We start from the raw sequence: 21,029 nt of genomic DNA, 5'->3' as shown, positions 1-21,029 counted from the left end.
GTTTGAGATGTGATAACAATATATATTGTTCCAAAAAAAAAAAAAAAAAAAAAAAAAAAAGATAACAATATATATATGTAGTTTATTCTAAAAGGGAATTGTATTTGATATAGTTTAATTTATGTGTTCTACATTGTTTAGAAACATGAATATATTTGTGGAAATAAAAATTGTATTACTTTTAATTTATATTTAATGTAATATATATATATATATATAATGATTTAACTTTAATGTTCAAACTTCTAAATTGATATGTTTGTAATAAAATCTCTATAATTACTTATAAAAAGAAGTAAGTTATTTTATTCCACATAGTAATATATTTTTATTTGCATCAAAAAATTTATTTAAAAATTATGTTATATATGATTTTGTTGAACTTTTGATTATGAAAATTAATTGCATTCAATCTGCTGATTTTAAAATTCTATTATATACAATATTTTATTTTCTATAAATATTTATTTTAATCTAAATGATTGTAATCTTATATTTATGAAAATACAAATATGATAATCCATCAATTCAATGTACTTTATTTTAAAATTTAAAATAATTTTAATATGTGCAAAAAGAACTAGTTATATATATATATATGTATGTTTTCTAGTTTCTTTCTTCACAAAAAATTGAGTATTTTAATTATTTATCTTCATATCCAAAAAATTGAGTGTTTTAATTATTTATCTGCATACCCAATGATGCATGTTCTGTGGAAAAAGGGATGAAAGCAGAGGTCATCTCTACTTTGCTTGTCCTATCACCTTCACAATCTTGACTACTCTTACTGTCAGACTGTTGGGGTCTGCAGCGTCACCAGATTGCACCACCACGTTGTTGTCACTGAAGAGACGCAGCAGAAGTAAGATAGACAGCATCCTCTTGCGGTTGGTCTTTCACGCCACCATCTATTTTGTTTGGAAAGAGAGGAACACAAAGAGACATCATCGTACTTGATGAGCACTGATAGAATGATTAGGCAGATTGATAAAGTCATTAGCAACATGATCTCATCCCTAAAATACACAGGAAATCACAAGTTTGCTGGGCTTCTAAAATGTTGGTTCGAGGTTTATGGAGGATGAAGTAAATTTTTTGAGTTTGAAGTGAAACTTTGATAGGATAAGAAATAAATGGTTGCAGGTAGTTTTGTGTATAGCTCCTAGCTCCCTTACAAACCCTTTGTAAATCCCATCTTATTATTTGATTAATCAATATAAAAGTTCATCAAAAAATAACTTGTGCTAAGGTTAATAAACAAATTTCTAAAAAGATGGGATCAAATATTTTTAATTTTTTAGAAACATATTCAATTAGGGTATTTTTTGGAAACATGTTAGAAATAAATTCAAATATTTTCATTAATTATCAATATTATATTCAGTAATATAACATATAACTAAATATGCGGACAAAAACTAAAAATATTTTCAAAATATGATAATTATATAATATAAATATTAACTAAATTAGTATTTTATATTTATCACGTTAAAATATATTGATCTGTTATAACAGAATAATATTAAAATATCATTTTTATTAATTGAAACTAAGTTGTCTATAAAATTTCATAAATGGAATTACATTAAGGGAAATTGCAAAAAAAAAATACTATATTCATAGTACCATTTTTATGTTTACACTATATACTTTTAGTCTAGACTTAGGACTTAGACTTGAGTGGTGGGATAGGTTTTTGAAATGCAAAATTTAGGAATCTAATAAATATATAAATAAATACTTTAAAAATATATATTTTTAAAATAGTTTCAAAAATTATTTTCGATTTTCAAAAATAAATTTTGAAAAAAAAATCAAAACAAAAATTATAAAAAGTTCGAATTTGAAAAAGTATAATTCAAAATCATAAAAAAAATTTACGTTATTTATTTATTTAAATAATTATTTATTATATATATAGAGAACAAACGTATACAAATATTTTGCCACTTAATGAAGAATATATTTTTGAAAATTTCTCTTTAGTAGTGGTAAACATGAATAATAGTACCTTATTTTTAAAAAATGGATAGATTTTTGTTGTATTGTGTGTATACTTTTTTAAATTTGATTCCATAATTTATAGACACAAATTGTGTATCAATTTATGGGCAATTTCTAATAATCTACAATTTTCTTTGAAATGCATATGTATATATATATATATATAGATATCATATTCAATCAAATAAAAACTAACATAAGTGAGTAGTGAAATTATAACTGTTTGAGACTTTAGTGACCTAATAAAAAACCTATAAATATTTTTGGTCAATTGGCAGCAAGAATATAGAGTGTCGCATATAAGCCCAAAGGAAGCAAGGTCATTCTTATGCCATTCCATTAAAAAAAAAATGTAAGGTCATTCTTACATTTTGACAAGGAGAGAGCTATCAGTGGTAGTTTCAAGAGCTGCCGCAGCTGCTAATTCATTTCCCTGGGAGATCAATTATATAAGCTGTATTTGATCAAACATGAACGAGTGAAGCAATGCGTCTCACACAGAATTTTCGCAATCAGTTTGTCAGGATAAAAATAATTCGCACATGGATAGAGATTAGCTCAACGCAAGCAAGAACTTGGAGTGCACAATGTCTTCCTGGGAGATGGTCTTCTCTGCAAGCATTTTCACCCTCTGTAAGTCAATCTCGAAAACAGCTAGATTTTCAGAGAGAAAGGTCTTGTTGCTACAACAGTTGTGGACAAACATAAGAGCCGTTCATTCACCTGCATAACATCTGGATTGTTCCATATGCCCCTTTGTCTGAGCGCATGCAGACTCCATTGTCAGCGTAGGTACAAGGACCTCCCAGAAACTCAGGCAGCTCACTAGTACAACGAGATATTAAAGGTCAGTCCATGTAGCAGAAGCCTATAACATATATCAAATTTTTTATGAATATTCATACTGCAGAGAAAGAGTCCTTTGAGAGTTCAAGCAGAAATTGTTTTGTATAGCTCACCTAGCATCAATTATTTCAAGCAACTTGCTTTGGTACTACCAACCTCTCAATATTTTTCAGATACAGGATGGTTAAAGCCATTATAGACCAAGGTAATGAGAATCATTGAATTCTATAAATAGAAATTAAGTCAAAATTTTATTATAATTAACTTTTGTTTGGGTAAAACAAAACAACAGCTAAAATCATTCCGAGAAAATTTATTACCAATAAATAGAAAACCAGACTCAGTTACAAATATTTTTACTAGGATTCAAACAGGATACTGAAAGAAACAAAACAGAACCATTAACTGGTTTATTCATTACATAATTTACATTCCTACTTGCAAGTAAGTTCTAGCATTTACATTCCGAGCGCCCCTCCTTTTTCGTCTACCAGCTTGCTTCTTCCTATTCCTCATACCATTAGTACAAACACTCTGTTTTTCGGCATCATCATCATCATCATCATTACAAATAGAAACACTCTCCTTGGCCTTGCTCCTCTCTACCTTCCTCTTCTCAACAAAGCTAACCACTCCACGAAGAACAACATCACAATCATCATCCTGCATCAACTCTTCAGCTAACTCAGCAGGAGTAACCTCCGTAGAATCAACCAACCTCTCGATCTCCTCACACAGAGGATGGTTTAAACCATCTAAACCAAGGTAATTAGAAACCAATGTCCTAAACCCCAAACCCGTACAATAAGACATATTGATATGCATATCCATTCTCCCCGGACGCAGCAGCGCAGGATCTAGCCTTTCTTTGTGGTTAGTCGTGAACACGATGATCCTCTCGTCTCCGAAACTCGACCATAACCCATCGATGAAGTTGAGAATCCCTGATAAAGTCACCCTTCCATTATTATTATTTTTGCTTTCTTGATCGTCATCAGCTTCCCTGTCTCTAACCTCGGCGTTGCAGTCGATATCCTCAAACACCAAAATCGAACGATTGGTGGTGGATAACAGAATCCTCTTCAGTTCACCGTTGTCGTAGATACTACTAAGCTCCAGATCAAACACGTCGAATTTTAAGTAGTTAGCCATAGCTGCAATCAAGCTTGATTTCCCTGTTCCTGGAGGTCCGTACAGTAAGTAGCCTCTCTTCCAGGCCTTACCGACTCTCTTGTAAAACTCTCTCCTCTTGAGGAACCTATCCAAGTCGTCGATGATCTTCTTCTTCGCGTTGGGATCCATGGCTAACGTCTCGAACGTGGAAGGATGCTCGAGGCTGATACACCCCCAGTTCCCGCCGGCGCATCCGTCGTCGTCCTCGGTCACGTACAAGTCTTTGCTGTATAGCTTCACCACTCTCAGGCTCCTCTTGATCTCTTCAGACTCCGCAACGACGTGGGTTAGGTAAGAGCTTGTGATTTTCTCTCTCAGCTTCTTCTCGAAGGTGAGCTCGTAGTGGCGTTTCACTTGCTCGCCTTTCTCCTTCTCCGACTGAACGTAGCTCCATTTCACCTCGGAGTCCTCGAAGGAGTCTACAATCTCTTCTCCTTTCTCGATCGAGATAGTGAAGTGCTTCTGCTTCGGGGTCTTCCCGACGCGTAACCGCTCTGTCTCCGGGCCGATTTTGGAGCGGAGGTAGAGCTCGGCCGCGTCGAAGACTTGGTTCCGGTTCGAACCGAAGTTCTCGTCGATGATGACCGTGAGGGTCTTTGATTTGGGAGTGAAGAAGCGGTCGAGTAGTGTTGAGAAGTAGGTTCGGAGCTGCTCCGGGACGAAGTCGTGGAGCATCGATCTGAAGAGCATCAAGAATCCGGTGAGGGATGCGTACGCTGAGAACAGCGACGACGGCGAGAAAGCGTTATCGGAGGAAGGAAACATCTCTGCTCTCTGGCGAAGTACCTTAAAGATTTTTTTTAGAACGATGGTTGAGTTGAAGCTGTGATAAAGAGTATAGCTTTTTATAGAGCAAAAGGTTTTGTTTTTAATTAATTTAAATGATTTTTATATAGGAAAAATGACTTTACAAGCACGTTCCTTAATTTAATAAAGTTATATCGTTGATGTTTCTACTTTTCTGATTGTTCTCTTCTCTTTACATTCATTAATTTATTAATTTTTCTTTTTGTTTTTAATTAATGGGAAAAGGAAGTAAAAGAAAATTAAAAGGCTTCTCGAGGCAAGAAGAAGGAAACTTGCAGAGGAAAGAAGCTTGCGGTGCAAGGCGATTCTGTGTACACGTCAGACGCAATGCTAATGCGACAAATCATGAATCGCCACTTGGTCTTTTCTTTAGCTTTGATGTGAAGTAAAAAAAGTGATCCGATCTTTTTGACTAAGGACGTTGTCGGTCTCTGGCGCACAAGAGGCTTTACGGGCTATTACTGCAAGTCAAAGCTCCGTAACGGCCTCATGGGCCTTTATCCTGGAACAAGCCATCTGATACAGTAAGTTGGGTTGGTTTTATCAAGTTAGGCCTGCTACAAGATTATGTTATATATATTTTTTTTTTTTTTTTGAAAAAAAACATTCAAGATTCTGTCACAAAAGCATAGAGATGATAGCCGGCATAGTAGCTACATTGGTTGAGATGCTAAGCTTTGACAATACTCTTGGACCCATGATAGACTGGCGGTATATGTTTGATTGTAATGAAAGTTACATGGCTGTGGTTCCCATTGCTTGCACAATGCCAAGAAGATTGATAAATCCCTCCGGCTTAGAAAGAAGGTCAAACCTAGTAATGTCAATTGGGCAAGCTATTAATGGGCGGCCCATGTCCAAATCTATATAGAACTAAATGGACAGACCCATATTGGACCACAATTAAATTTTGTCCAAACGGACGAACCCAAATAGATCAATGGCCAAAGTTGGACTTAACCACTTGGACAATGGACGGCCCAATACATTTAAATTTCTAGGTTTTGCGATTTGGGGGAAAACACGATTTTCATTTTTTTTGTTCTTCGTTGGGGGAAACACGATTCTTCTCTTCCTTCTTCGATTCTGGTTCTCCTTCTTCGATTCTTCTCCTCCTTCTTCGATTATTCATGGGTCCTTCTCCGATTCTTCGTTGATCCTTCTCCGATTCTTCTCTTCCTTCTTCGATTCTTCCGATTTTGTCATCTTTGAAGGTTTGATTTCGTCATGATTTTTTCATTTCTTCGACTTTTAATGTGTGATTTCATTGATTTGTGTTGTGGGTTTTTATTATTAGCTACTTATTCGATGGATTTGTGTTTTGTGTTAGATACTCAAATGGATCGGTGAAAGCCAAAAGGGATTGTTGATGTCGAGTCTCGGTCCTCTCGGACGTTGGTGATTCATGGTAAGTCTTCTCCTTCTCCTTTGATTATAAAACAGATCGGTGAAAGCTCATGAATGTTATTTGTTTCTGTTTAGATGATCTTCTCGTGAAACCTCGGATCCATTTGCTGAGATCAAACCCTCTCAAGCCCATTTGCTGAGATCAAACCCTCTCAAGCTCAGGCTCTCTCAAGTTCAGACCCTCTAAAGCTCAGACTCTCTTTAGTAAGGTTTGTTTCCTAAGTTAGTTCACTTGAGGAATAAAACTTGAGCGTTGCAGTATGGGTTTCCGAAGCTAGATGTCTTAAGCTTGGTCTCAAAGGAGATGATATGTTGATGTTGACGGCCCGTGTCTTAAGCTTGGTCTCAGTTTTAAGACGTTTCCTATGTTGATTTGAGTCTTATGGGTTTTTGGGTTGATGAACGAGATGATATGTTGTTCGCCAATCATGCTAGGAACTCTGTATTAAAACTTTGTATTAAGTTTGTGTTGTGAGTCCTCTTATTGTCAGTGTTCTTGTGTTGTCTTGTGTACTGCTTTGCTGTATAATTAGAGATGTAAAAGAATACGAGTTGCCAGTGTTGTGAGTCCTTTTATTGTCAGTGTTCTTGTGTTGCTTGTGTACTGCTTTGCTGTATTAAGTTTATCTTATTTGTCATGAGCTTTGTTGCCTTTAACAATTGAGTAATGCATCCTTAAGTCATTCACTTCTTATAACTGATGTTTTCTCTTTTGTTCTCTTTTGTGTATATGGAAGCAAATACTTTGAACCTGAACGATGATGACTACTTGAGTGTTGAAGACATGATGGCTGAGAATGAAGATGATCAGGAGATTCAGGATGCTCAAGGTGATTCTGTAACCAGTCATGCTAAGACTAAAGGTAACAAACGTAGACACTCGATGTGTTGGAAGAATTTTAGTATTGTAGGAGATAGGTTGCCGGATGGAACTTATAATGTTAAGTGCAATCATTGCAATCAACCCTACAACTTAGATCTAAATAGGAATGGAACTAATACTATGCTGCGACATTCGAAACGGTGTTCGAAGACTCCTGGATGTACACCTGGAAGTAATAAGAAGTTGGATATGATTGTTATCCGTGAAATGATGGCGATGGCAATAGTTGAGCATAATCTGCCGTACCAGTTTGTTGAGTATAGAAGGGTGAGAATATTAGCAATTGCGGCGGTCTTGGATCCGAGGTTGAAGTTCAAGTGCTTAGAATACTGCTATACCGCTTTAAACCCGTCTACAAGCAAAGCTAAAATGGATCACATCCGTAAGAAGATGGAAAAGCTGTTTGGAGTGTATAAGAAGAATACTAAGGCCACTACTGCAACCACTTCAGAAACCACAATGGAGAATAGTCTTCCTGCTGGTTATGGGTAAGTAGTCAAGCTATAGTCAATGGTTTCTTATTACTTAAAGTTCTAAGCTTAGTTGATTCTGTCATGAGTAGATTCTAAGCTTAATTGGTTTGCTCTTAATCATCTTTTCAATGTTTATACTGCAGGGATTTTATGCATTCATTACTCAAAATGCAGGAGAAGGGAAATCAGCTTTAGATGTCTACTTGGCTGAACCGCCCATGGATTACTCCGCCTTTCCGAAGCTAGATGTCTTAAAATACTGGAAAAACAACAAATCCCAGTTTAAGGAGTTGTCTCGTATGGCGTTTGATGTGCTTTGTATCCCTATTACAACTGTATCTTCAGAGTCTTCTTTTAGTTCTGGAAGTCGAGTCCTTACCAGGTACAGAAGCCGACTACTACCATCCAATGTACAAGCTCTCGTCTGTACAAGAAACTGGATTCGTGGGTTTGAACCGATGAGTAAGTTGTCTTTGCTTGTTTCAGTGATGAGATCTTTGCTTGTTTCTGTTATGTGAAATTTCTAGGTTATGAGATTTTTGCTTGTTTCTGTGATGAGATCTTTGCTTGTTTCTATTATGTGAAATGACTAGGTTATGAGATCTTTGCTTGTTTCTATTAAGTCTTATTGACTCTGTTTTGTATCGAGTCTGATATGGTCATCATGTACTGATTTTGTTTGTTAACATCAGTTCTTGATATGCTAGGTGATTCTGAGGATGAAGAGGAAGATGAAGAGAATGAAGGTGAAACTGAAGAAGGACAAGAAGAAGAAGAAGAAGAAGAAGAAGAAGAAGAAGAAGAAGAAGAAGAAGAAGAAGAAGAAGAAGAAGAAGAAGAAGGAAGAAGAAGAAGAAGAAGGTGGTGACCAAGTGAAGTTGAAGTCTATGAGATACACTTGTGAACTTATAATCGTTTGTTTCAAACTTGCTCTTGCTTTTATGGGTTTGTGTCAGTGTGTATTTCGTTTTCAAAGAGATCCAAAACGTTTGTTTCAAGTCTATGAAGTCTACCTTGTGAACTTATAATCGTTGAAGTCTATAATCGTTGAAGTCGATAACATAAAGTTGAAGTCTATAACATCTTTAAAACTGAAAATTTAAGATACTTTACATCTTTAAAACTGAAATTATGTTGTTTACATTAAGTGGGTATATGAGCCGTCCATGTATAACCCAACAAATCATGGACTTATTTGGTTATGGTCTCATTTGAACATGGTTCTATTTGGACTTTGACCAAAAATGTCCAGTAAAAAAATAAAGTCCATTCGGACACACCCAAACCCGCCCGGCCCGCCCAATTGACATCTCTAGTCAAACCCATTCAAGGTTGTGAGGTTTCAGTTAAAGAATAATAAGATGTCCGAGCCAAAAGTGCCGGTGAGGTTCGATCTTGATGATCATGAGCACGAACCAAAAGAGAAGTCTCTGGAAGAAAGAGAGGGTTTGAAAACTGTTGAAGGGGAGGTGGAAGTTGTGAGGTTCAAATCAAGCTGACGAAGCAAAAAGCTCTAGGTAAAGCTATTAGCTAACTGGGAAACGAGAGCGTTTGAATTTCAAGCATGTGGTGGACCAGATTGCAAGTGTTTCAGTTCATCAGCCTCAAGTTGATGTGGTGGTTGCTTACAGTGCTTTCACCTCTGTATGTTACATTTCAAGCTTTTATGGTTCTGCTTAGATGCTGTTAAAAACATTTCTATAAATGTACACATTTTAGAGATTGTAGTTAAATCAGATATATTGAAGGATTGTGGAAGTCGAGATAACAAAAAGATTATATTTAAGATTCAAAGAACCAAACAAAGCTACTGAGATTTTTCTGTAAACGGAGATACCATAACATTTCTACTACACAGATGTTAATGTCGCGTGGACACTTTTGCTTCTGCAGTTTTGTTTCTAAGTTTTTTGTTTTTTGTTTTTAGAGATTTAGAAATTCTCCCTGTATATGTTTTCTACAACACAATTCCTTTACGAGATAAGAAACAAAACAAATTTCCATTCTCATATTTTAACCGGTAGGCCATCATCTATCTCAGTGTATAGTTTGACATTATCTCGGAAGTTACTATTATTAGTTAACGTCTTTCCCGTAGAGTGATATTTCATAAGTTTATAGAGATGGTTTTTTATATCTAATCAAGCGTTTATCACATCTCAAATTAAGAAATATAACAAACCTATCCCAAATATGAAAATAAGAAGTATTTATTTTAACAGTATATATGAAAAATAGACAAAATAAAAACAATCTAACAATGAATATATAAGAATAAAAATAAAAATAAATGACCTTAAATAAACGTATTAAAAAATATATACTCTAGAAAGGAACATCTTTTTATTAAAACTATTTCAACAAGCAATTAATTTACAGTAAAACAAATTAGTTAATCACAACTAACTAAATATTAATATCACAACATCAAACATTTTAAATCATAAGAAGTGATAAAATTGAATAATTTCGAAAATTATATTCCATACAAAATATATGACAAAATACTTTTAAAATATTAACAAATTATACAAATATTATGCACGAAACGCGAGCTGACCTAGTAGTGATATAAAAGAAACTGAACAATTGAATGAAACAGCGTCAGCTTTATGGTTGCTACTTTGAGTGGTAAACGACTGCGTTTTCGGAAACGTGTTTCGAAGCAACGGCTGATTTTGAAATCAAAAGGACGTTCGAATAAAATGAAACTGAAAAATAGGATAGGATTCTTGAAAATCTTCTTTTTTTATAACTTCCTTCTCTTTCAAAATTTGAATCATTCTAATTTCTGATCAGAAAGAAAAATCGCAGAGTGAAAAAGAGGAGAGAGAAAGTATCGAAGTTCATTGAGAGAAGCCGTTTCTTGCGAAGCAAGCATTCACTTGTAGGTGATGTTTCTTTCTTGTAATTTTAAGACTTTCTTTTAGTTTCCACCATTGTTGAACTCGCTCTCATTTCTTTTGTAGTTCTTCTTCCCCGAAAACAGAAACGAAGATGAATGATCTGATGACGAAATCGTTTCTAAGTTATGTGGAACTCAAGAAACAAGCCAAGATCGATACAGAATCAGAGCGCGACGTCGAGAAAGGCGAACTCAACGAAGAAGCCCTCTCCGCTTTCTTCGCAGAGATCGAATCAATCAAAACCCTAATCGAAGAGATCACTCATCTCTTGCTTGAAGTACAGAACCTTAACGAAGAGACCAAGTCCACTCACAGCGCCAAGATCCTCCGCGGTTTGAGAGACAGGATGGAGTCCAACATCGTCGCCGTGTCTCGCAAGGCGAACACGGCCAAAGCCCTAATCGACGCCGTCGAGACCGAGAATCGCAGGAGCGGATCTTGCACCGACAGGACGCGTGTGGCGATAACGAACGGTGTTAGGGCGAAACTGAGAGAGACTATGGGGGAGTTTCATCGGCTGAGGGAGATGATCTTTGCTGACTACAGAGAAGATCTCAAGAGGAAGTACTTTTTAGCGATAGGTGAAGAGCCGAGTGACGAAGCAATGGAGAAGATGATGATATCTGGAGGGCTTGTGAAGACGTTTGAAGTGAAAGCAGAGATGGATTTGGAGATGAAAGAGAGACATGAAGCTGTGAATGAGATCAAGAGGAGTCTTAACAGGCTTCATCAAGTGTTTCTCGACATGGCTGTTCTTGTTGAGACGCAGGGAGATGGGGTTGATGATATTGAAGCTAACGTGGCTGTTGCTGGGAGCTTTGTGAGTGGAGGAACCAACAGTTTGTTCTATGCGAATCAGATGAAGAAGAAGAACAAGAAATGGGTTGTTTGGGGTTCGGTTTTGGGGGTGATTATTCTTCTTGTGTGTTTGATCTCCATGCTTGCTTCTCGTTGAATTGTGTTTCTGATTCCTTGTTTTGGTGGAGATTTGTTGCTTCTTTTGATTAGTCAAGCTAGCTTGGTACTTCTTTTTTTTCCCAAGTGTAATAGATCTTCCAATGATTTTGTATCAGTAACCTTCAGGTTTGGTTTGATGAATCTACTAAAATGGAAATGTCATTTACCAAACTTAGAAAGAGAAAACATGCTATAGTGTTATGACTTTTCTTTTATTCGAATTAGTACTTGTATGAGTGGAGACATAATTATATTTAATTGACTACAAGATATTCAACAAGAATCAAATAAAATTTGGTAAATTGGTATATATGTGATACAAACAGTTTAGAACAAAAGCAGAGGTAAGCATTTGTATTTGATTTCACCACCAAGAACTCCTTTTACTGAACAGTTTATACTTATGTTGTGGGATAGGTCTGGTTTTCTTGGAACCAAGTTCACAATATATGATAAACCAAACAGCACAAGCCCAACCTAAGTGCAGACTTCACTCTAAGAAAGCATTCTCTAAGTTACCTGCTACTAGCTAAACCGCAGGAAACATAACCTAAATGTTCTTCGCACAAGGGGAGCTAGAAGAATGCACTGTGTTATTGACCCTATACCACTCTCTTCTGTTATGGACGCTGAGTCGCTGAGGCAACAGTAGTTAAAGGCATTAAAGAGGAAGTTTCTTCCTCGTCTTCACCGAAAGAAGAAACCAGCTCAACAGACGCAGAGTTCTATGGTTCTCCAAGCATGTTGGATCAGGCGCTGGTTCTCAAGAACAAATCTCCAAGGTGGCACTAGCAGAGTGACCGTTGCTTCAGTTAAAAACTTCCAGCTGCTTGTGGCAGACATTCACCCTTCTCTAGATGCGCTGCCGCAAGAACATGATAGAGTGATCTTACAGTTTCGACACCGAACAGGCGTGTGGAGGGTAAGGTTAACTCCATAGTAAAATACATCTCTATACTTTAAACCTGCTTCTCCTAATTCACTCTGACAAAAAAACTTGATGGGGCTCTTGGTGGAAAAGCTTAATGAAGTTATATCCAACGTAATATATAAACAGAGGCCATAACACAACAACATATAATAGTTTTTAAAACCTAATGTGACAGTAGAGTGTCTTCCCGGGGATCCAATGGCAGTGACCTTCAACAGTCTCAAACTTCTCCTGCCCAAAGGTCTCTCATCTCAGTGTGGAATAAGTGATAAACTCCGTTGAAGTAAACTGAAATGGTTGGCGCGGAATAGGATTCCTGCAATCATATGGATTAAGAGTCAAGCAAAGGCAACCATAACCTTCAATTAACAGTATACAATTGTGCAGTTTAAGTCTGGTGTAAGCATAGATAAAGATACGTACGGTCTAGGGCCATAAACTTTGATCTGACGGATATGAGTATCTCTCCCGTTGAGGTGATTTGACAACATGGCTATTTGCAACATGAATGTATTCACAAATGTTTCCCTGTGAAGAAGAGAACACACAATGGTTAAACTGATCACCTCACTCCTTAGTAACCAACGAAACAACTTAGGCAAACGGCTCAAAATTTTACTGACACTGGAATCTCAACCCATCTCAGAGTGGAAACTCGCTAGCTAAAGACAACGTCTAAGCGACATTAATAAACTTCTGCAAGAGCTTCTCTGACGAAAGACAGTCTTAAAGCTGCTTATCATAGCGTTAACATAATTATGTTCATCTTATCAGAACAGCTTGCTAACTTGCTTCCCAAAACCGGAAAGAAAAGGATTACTAGTAAGAAACCATAGTTTCAACAGTGCAGCACATATCATGGACCGGTTCCAGTCAGAGATAGGCAAACCCAAACAAGTTCATTGCTTAGTAACCTACCGAAACAAGTTCGTTTAGACATCTAGTAAGCAAAGCCCCAAAGGCAAATGGCTCAAAAGCTGACTGATATAGGAATCTCAACATATCTCAGTGGAGACACTCGCTAGCTAAAACACATATCTACGCAATATTAATAACCGCTGCAAGAGCTTCTCTGAATAAAGAGTCTTAAAGCTGATTATAAAAAGTAGCCCACACTCTGTTCATCTTTATCAGCAGCTAGCTACACTGTTTCCCAAAGAGACTACTAGTAACTAAGAAACCATATTTTGACAGTGCAGCACGCACATACCGTGGATCGGTCCCAGAGAGAGATATGCTAACCCAACCAGATGGCTTTACAAGCTCAACACTTTTTACCTCCTAAAGGAGACAACAACATAAAACATCAATCCACATCACAAGTTAGGAAAAAAAAAACACTTTCTTTAGAATAAAAAGATCACCTTTAAGTTATGAAAGCCATCACCGGCACGAACAGAGATCTTACTAGGCGTATAGCTCTCGTCAAGCTTAAAGTCAACGTACAAAGCCACTAACTTTTCAAATCACAAAAAAGGGTCAAAACCTCAAGATCTGAATCCCTCTCTCCCCCATTAAAAAAACTAGATCATAACCATACCTGTAATCTCACTTTCTTCTGGAACTGAATGTTGATCAAATGTGGTTGCAAACCATCTGATCTGCAAAAAAAAAAGGTGGAAACTTTCGATTCAGCGAGACAGAGAAATGATTAGAGGAAGAGATGGGCATTTAGGGTCTAACTGCCAATAGGTCTCGAGATTGTCGTCGCGGAGAGTGTTGACGCCATTGCCGGGCTTGCAAGAGCTGACGCTCCAAGCTGCGTTTTTGCCCATCTCTCTCAGATCGTCGTCCACGATTAGCTTATCGTTTCCGCCTCTGATTTTCCCTTCTTCCTCCGATTCCGATGATTCCGTCGCCATGTCTAATCTCCGATTTCAACACTTTTTTGCTAAAACCCTCCCAACGAGGGTTTGAATTCGTCTTTATGGCTCAAGTGGCCTCGCTCATAGGAGAAACGAAAAACGTCGTGTCGTTAATAATCACTAAAACGACATAAAGTTCTTGTTTGTTAACAGGAAACAACATCTATTTATTAGAGTTTATATTTAGATTGGGTAAGCCCTCGGACTATTGGGTTTGATTGGAATGAGCTACTTTTTTTTTTTTCCATCAATTGAAATTTTCATTAAAAGGCTGAAAGCCCATAGAACATATTACAAGAGGCCAAAGAAACGGGCAAAAAAAAAACAAATCACAAGCAGGGCCCAAGGCCCACCTACGACACCTAATGATCCCGAAGGAGCTCCGCCGCCGCGCGGACAAACGCTGCGGCTCCGACGTTACCCCCCTTCGAAACGTCACCGGGTAAACTAACCGTCGATTCAGCCGAAGGAACCGGAAACCACTCACTCAACACCATCACCGCCGCAAACGCCTTCCACTCAGGTGAACCTAAACTTAGAGAGCATCAATCGAGAGTTCGAGATCTCATCCGACACCGTTCAACCCCATCACCGAGATAGAAGCTTCGCGCAACCCAACACCGTTAACCGCGGTCGAGTTTCGATCCCCCACCTACGAGATCTCCACCCACCCAACCAAGCCAGAACCGTGAAACTAAAAAAAAGATGAAAAACAAACCCTAAAACGAAACCTAGGGACCAAAGGTGGCAAGGCAAAGCAACGAAACGCTTTCACCCCCCGGGATCTAGACCGACGACGTCAGAGCTGAGGAAGCCTCCACCTCGCGGGGACAGGAACCGGCGTCGACGAAGCTGAAGAAGCCTCCACCTCCCGGAGACAAACCCAAGAAACCGAACGAGAAACCTCACCAAGCCTTCCTCACCACGACCGCGCCCTTACGTCAGAGACATATCCGCCATGGACGGCCTTGTTCCAGAGCTCAGGCAAGGCGGTTGGAAGAGAAGACGAAACCGAAACACAAATCGACAGCTTTACTGGTGGTTAGAGGGCTCCGGTGACGGCACGCGCGCTTACACGCCGCCAGTCACCGGACCCGATTACAGATCCCTTTTCCCTTTCTTACTTTCTCTCTGTTATAGGCGTTAATTTTTGAACTACAGTCATAACAATTTTTTTTTGCAATTTTGGTTTGTACAGCTAAACAAAATAAGAAAGAAAAATTTGTAATTTTTTAAAAAATTATAAAAGATGATAATTGGAAAAACTTTACGGTACTTCTAATTCTAAAGCAGTTGTCAATCACACCTTATGTACAACAGTTTTTGTTTTCAACATCTAACTTTTTACTCTCTTTTTTTTTTAATATTCCACGTCATTCTCTTTCTTTCACATCATATTTAACATATTTAAGTTTTATATTTTATAATAGTTTTTGTCAAAAAATTCAAAACACTTTATTCTACTATTTTATATCATATGTTTTATTTATATCATTTCATTATATGCCCAAATCAAATAAAGCAAATCTTTATTTATAGATTAAAAAAAAATATTTTAAATATATAAAATAAATTAAGTTATTATAGACAAAGATTTTAAATAACTAAGAGAAAATAAAATACCCAAAATTACCATAACTAATAGTAAAATGTCATGTATTAGTGGTCTTACTTATTTTCATTCAACATGTTGAAAATATTACTTCAGTTTAAACCGTGTAATATTTTCTTTTTTTAAGACCTCCATCGTACATTGTAATAGTTCAACTGTTGAATAAATTATTCCACAGTTCAATTGTATCTAGTTTTAGAGGTTGATTGGCAAGTGCTTTAAAAGTCTTATAAGATCTTTCTATAGCCCAAATTATTTTAAAGCATAAATTATTTCCAATCATGATTTGTAATTTTTTTTAAAGCTAAATATTTTCTTTCTTTTTTGTTTACTTTTTCTTTAGAAAGCAATAAACCTAGAGTACTTATTTTTGGATTAAAAATTTATATGTAACTCACTAAATCTTTTCACCTACAGTCAAAATCTTACAGCAAAGTTATTTACCGCCACAGCAAAAAATATATTATATACTTTTAATTCTACAAAAAAAAAATATAAAGCTATAGGTCGTTCTAATCAATCCCTTAATTCAGTGGTTCGAATAGAATTCATTAAATTTTCTGTATCAGATAGATGACATCTTTAGCCTGATTTAAGAACTAACATGAGACATGAATCTCATAAAATGGTTCAGTGTATTTCAATCAAATGTCAATTTTCATGAAACACGTAGAATTGTCAAATAAATAATTTATAACACTAAATTTTAAACTTCATATCAAGTAATATAAATTGTCAAATAAACAATTTAAAAAAAATCTCACTGTAAATATATAATGTAAATAGTATAACATATGTTTGCTATATAAAATCTCAAAGAAGTTAAGAACTTTGTAAAATATGGCTATATGTAATTACTTTATTATTATTTTTATGTATTTTAAAAAGCATAGAAAAAAATCCTTTCAATTCTTCTGATAGGAACACCTCAATAATTTAATATTTAGAGTTATAGATAACATTAATATGCCATGGATAAGATGTAAGGGATTTTCAATAAATGAACGAAGAGAATGATTGAAAAATAAAATCTCATTGAAATCGAAAGAACAAAGATGGTCCACTTTGGTTAAAAATCTTAGCAACCAGAATGATGCCCACTCTGTGGTTCTCATCCTTCATCCTTCATCCTTCGACCGTCTCAAGTCTCTTAACTACTCTCATTTCTACCCCAAATTTCTTCTCTGGTTATGGATAATATCTTGTCATAGATCTTGTCAAAGTTAGACCGTTCATGGATTAGATCATTGGTTGGAAATTTTGATATGAGAAAAGTGATCCACTAGTAAGCTTGAAAGCTACTTATTAACACTATCAAAATTTATAGGAAGAAATTGTGACATCATCAGTAGCACTATACATATAACCAATGACGGATTTAAGCTGGAGGCCTTTTCCATTTTCATTCACTTAATCAAATATATTTAACTAAAGAGAATTAACTTATATTTTTGAGAGAAAACAAAAATTAGTAGAGAACATGTGACCCACACCTTCGTGCATGCATTGGCCCCAGTTAATTACTATTTATCTCCTTAAATTCATGAAGTTGGGAAAGGCAATGAGAAAACTATTTTGTGGTAAGCTAAGATGTATATGTGTATGCTACTGTAAATCTGACTTTCATATTTTGTCTGGTATAAATCTTTTTTGGATCTACCACTGCATGTGTAAGTAAGGATCCCTAATCAAGGGTTTGATTGGTAAGAACTGTGATTTTATTCTTTGGCTATAAAAATATTTTTTAGATTTTTAATTTTTAAAAACTTTTAAATGTATGCTGTAAGTTTTTGTCTCTGCAGAATAATTATAAAGACATGAATTTAAAATATTGTTGTGAACTTTAAAAAAAGCTGTGAATTGAAAGAAAAAAAATACAAATCAAGATTAATGTAAATTTAGGACTGTAGGCATAATTATAGCTGCAGAATGCATCTACAACGATAGCTAATCACACTCAAAATCGCTTAGCGCTATGTTGATTGTCTGATATTTAATGTTTGTTAATCGCCGATTTCATTCATTTATATCAATTATTAGTTTATTATATATAACATACCTGAATAATTGGCCGTCTAGACACTGTTTACTCGATTATCTTTGTTTTTAGATAAAAAAAAGTTTACTCGATTATCCATTTTTTTCTCAATTTAAATTTGATTATTCAACAATGAATTCTATAACAATTGACTTGACGGCCACCTAATGGCCAACAACAGAATGATGTGTACATTTACTTGACATGCGATCTTGGAAAGATCGGAATTTTACAAGTTGCAGAAAAGAAACAAAAAAAAAGGATTAATAATTTGCTTCTATGACTTTTATACCATTTGTTTAGATCGAATGTAAAACACACTCACATTCGGTAAAGGAGAAAAGGGTCTGTCTATGTGTGCAACAGATTTCAAATTCCCGATTATTTTCCTTATAGTGGTTATTCCACTACTTCACTCAAGAAGAAAATCCAAGCCTAATTCAAAACACAAAGATATAGACTTTACTTTACTGTTTTCTTTTACAATAGAGAAATTCTATAATTTTTCTTTATTATAGAGAAACATTTTGGAGGCGAACCTTCCCACCTTTATTTTAAGGAGATGCTTTTAAACATATAACTTAAACTCTGCGAGAATGAAGAACCACAACAAAAACACCCAGCAACCGGGAAGTCAAAGTTTTTAGTTTTACTTACTCTCTTTCTCTCTATATATATTACTTTATTTAACAAAATTTATACAAGATTGATGGAGTCAAGACCACTAAATTGCTCTCTCCAGTTATTCAGGTTTATATATCAGAAAAAAGGATCAAATGATAATGCAAAAGCTGAACCAAATTGCGAAATTATCACTTTGATCAGCATATATAATAGAATATGATTCTGATTCTGATTCTGATGATGTCAACTTTGTCGCTTCAGTGAATCTTTTCTTAGTAGTGAAATCCGAGGCTAGATGTGTTGAAGAGACTCCGTGATTGAGTTTCCCAGCTTGCCGATGGCTGAAACAGAGATATACATGACACAGTTACTTTCCAGACAAGTAACAATAACTCAGAATAATTAAATAAGTTTTCAGATAGATAAATATTCTTACAGCTTCAGTAGATGTTGTTTGGCTCAGGTTTATCACCGATAAATCTAGAGATCCTTGTTGATCTAGTGGAAACAATGGCACATCCACCATTATTGATGGCTTTGAAGCATTTACTACTGGAAGATTTGTAAAGTAAGCCTGCAACTGAAATTCATAACAAAACAAAAAGAATATTATGAGAAGTTTTTGAATAATAACAGTTTGATCTTGTTTTACATATAAATCTTCAACCGCAAGCTCCAGTTCTGAGTCTAGGACAGCGAGTTTCATTGACAAGAACTGCAAAAGTTTGTCAGTTTAAAGATTCTGACTTGTAATTTTGGTTAATGGTGAATCATGGTTCATTACTTACCTCAACTTGGGTCTGGAGAGATTGAACATAATTGATGATCTCATCAAGCATACCAGCTTGTCCAGTGACTTTTTTGCATCCAGGGACAATATCTTGCAGATATTTCATCTTCTTGCTGATCTTTTCTCTTCTTGCCTGCAGATACAAATCCATTCAAAACCCTAGAAGTATCTTCTTCCTTGTAACACAAGAAACATATTATAAACACTTTTTATTACCCGTTCTGCTAAACTGTGTCTGTCTGTGGCTTGGCCTCGACGAGATCTGACGTGGATATAATCCAACTTCTGGATCTCTGAAGCTCCCTTTGATGTCTCTTTTGAAGTGTCTGAAGATGCTTCCGTGTTGTTACTCATGCTTGATTTTCCTTTCATGTTTGACTCTGTCTCAGCCTCTACTTTGATCTTCTTCTCTGTCTTTTCCTCCTCCCTTCTCTTAACCTGAGACATCATTATATTTATAAAAAAAATCTCAAAACCCATGTCTTAAAACATTTTTTAAAACCAAAATTTGATCTAACAAACCTCTGATTTTCTCTTGTTTTTCGAAGAAATAGTTCTGTTTTCTTCACTGTTCTTCAACATAACCCCCATTGTATCCACTGGAACCATCTGGAAGCTACTTGTTCTTGAAATGCAGCCATCCATAGCTTCATGTGAAGGACCAAAACCCATGTTAGGGCTTGGTCCAAAACAAGATCCAAGCATTTGAAAATGGCTGAAGGTACTCTGCAGCAGCTCATCATTGTTACTTTCATGGAACTGAAGTATCTGAAGGAGTTCAGGTGAATTGTCACTGCTCTGAGACACAACTTGTTGTTGTTGTTGCTGTTGCAGCCATTTAAGCCTTTCAAGTACATTCATGTCCATGGAGCTTAAGGACAAGTTTTCTGGAGAGACAAGACCTTCCAACATATTGTTCTCAGGAGAAAACTCTCAACTTGGATATTTATGTAAATGATCTTTAAAGTGAGACCAAAAGCACAAACAGAATAGAGAATGTGGATTAAAGCTTTAAAGCTCTGATTTTTTTTGTGCTGATAAAAGCATAAGAAGATGTTATACATGTATGAAGGGGATATTTAGGTTTATTTAATGTTGTTTGGGCAGGTTGCTTGGAAATATGTGGAATATATGGGAGAAACTAATCTATTGATAGCCATGCGATGGAGACAGACCCGTCTTAAACAATTTAATAGTCTTGGGCAAACATAAAAAATGGGCCATATTTTAAACATATTTTCATTGTATTTTTTAAGTTCAACTAAAATATTTCAATAAACCACAAAAAAATAGATATTAGTTTCTTTAAATAGGTATTTTTTGTTATTTGATCTTTAACAAATTAATGTAGGCCTTTTATTACTACTAAAATCACACTAAATAAAATTCTGGACCTAAGGACCCATGATCATTGCCTCTACTGCCATGGTCAAGAGTCGGCAATGGATGGAGGTCTAGTAGTAGACAAGCCTTGGATTGTGAATCAACGAGTTCGAATGTACCCGGCTATATTATATTATCTAATCACACAGATATTGATTTAATACATAATTTGAATATCTAGAAGAAAAAAAATTCTGTGAGCTGTACCTTCTCTTAAGAATTAGCTTTGGCATTTCCGAAAGTTCGGATTACCGTCAAGTTAATCCATATTGATATCATTCTTCTTAGCTTTGAATTGACATCAATATTGGCCCACACACATAG

General features: G+C 35.8%; 4 protein-coding genes across 8 annotated transcripts; 1 reads left to right on the top strand and 3 right to left on the bottom strand.

The window, feature by feature from the left end:
* Positions 1-3,154: 3,154 nt before the first annotated feature.
* LOC106348235 (AAA-ATPase At2g18193-like) lies at positions 3,155-4,878 on the bottom strand. Its single transcript, XM_013787930.3, has one exon. The coding sequence runs from the start codon at positions 4,792-4,794 to the stop codon at positions 3,283-3,285; it is 1,512 nt and encodes a 503-aa protein (XP_013643384.2). The 5' UTR covers positions 4,795-4,878; the 3' UTR covers positions 3,155-3,282.
* Positions 4,879-10,356: 5,478 nt separating this feature from the next.
* Positions 10,357-11,663, top strand: LOC106351976 (syntaxin-112-like). 2 transcript variants are annotated; one of them, XM_048735013.1, is made up of 2 exons: positions 10,357-10,486; positions 10,569-11,663. In XM_048735013.1, the coding sequence occupies exon 2, from the start codon at positions 10,597-10,599 to the stop codon at positions 11,458-11,460; it is 864 nt and encodes a 287-aa protein (XP_048590970.1). In that variant the 5' UTR covers positions 10,357-10,486; positions 10,569-10,596; the 3' UTR covers positions 11,461-11,663. The 2 variants fall into 2 exon arrangements, with proteins under 2 accessions (XP_048590970.1, XP_048590969.1); XM_048735012.1 differs by having other exon boundaries at positions 10,360-10,490.
* An 802-nt stretch (positions 11,664-12,465) lies between these two features.
* Positions 12,466-14,372, bottom strand: LOC106348237 (anaphase-promoting complex subunit 10). 2 transcript variants are annotated; one of them, XM_048735015.1, is made up of 7 exons: positions 14,077-14,372; positions 13,934-13,994; positions 13,758-13,850; positions 13,604-13,674; positions 12,817-12,921; positions 12,608-12,709; positions 12,466-12,567 (listed from the first exon to the last, which is right to left on the bottom strand). In XM_048735015.1, exons 1-6 carry the CDS (start codon positions 14,253-14,255, stop codon positions 12,640-12,642), a joined length of 579 nt encoding a protein of 192 aa, XP_048590972.1. In that variant the 5' UTR covers positions 14,256-14,372; the 3' UTR covers positions 12,466-12,567; positions 12,608-12,639. The 2 variants fall into 2 exon arrangements, with proteins under 2 accessions (XP_048590972.1, XP_048590971.1); XM_048735014.1 differs by having other exon boundaries at positions 12,466-12,709; positions 14,077-14,371.
* A 4,197-nt stretch (positions 14,373-18,569) lies between these two features.
* Positions 18,570-20,607, bottom strand: LOC106348238 (transcription factor HBI1-like). 3 transcript variants are annotated; one of them, XM_013787935.3, is made up of 6 exons: positions 19,845-20,607; positions 19,539-19,760; positions 19,321-19,455; positions 19,185-19,247; positions 18,969-19,112; positions 18,570-18,873 (listed from the first exon to the last, which is right to left on the bottom strand). In XM_013787935.3, exons 1-6 carry the CDS (start codon positions 20,232-20,234, stop codon positions 18,805-18,807), a joined length of 1,023 nt encoding a protein of 340 aa, XP_013643389.2. In that variant the 5' UTR covers positions 20,235-20,607; the 3' UTR covers positions 18,570-18,804. The 3 variants fall into 3 exon arrangements, with proteins under 3 accessions (XP_013643389.2, XP_013643388.2, XP_013643390.2); XM_013787934.3 differs by having other exon boundaries at positions 18,969-19,247; XM_013787936.3 differs by lacking the exon at positions 19,185-19,247.
* Positions 20,608-21,029: the final 422 nt, after the last annotated feature.

This window comes from Brassica napus, chromosome A6 (assembly GCF_020379485.1).
Source record: "Brassica napus cultivar Da-Ae chromosome A6, Da-Ae, whole genome shotgun sequence".
NCBI lineage: Eukaryota > Viridiplantae > Streptophyta > Magnoliopsida > Brassicales > Brassicaceae > Brassica > Brassica napus.
This window is presented reverse-complemented; position numbering and strand designations above follow the sequence as displayed.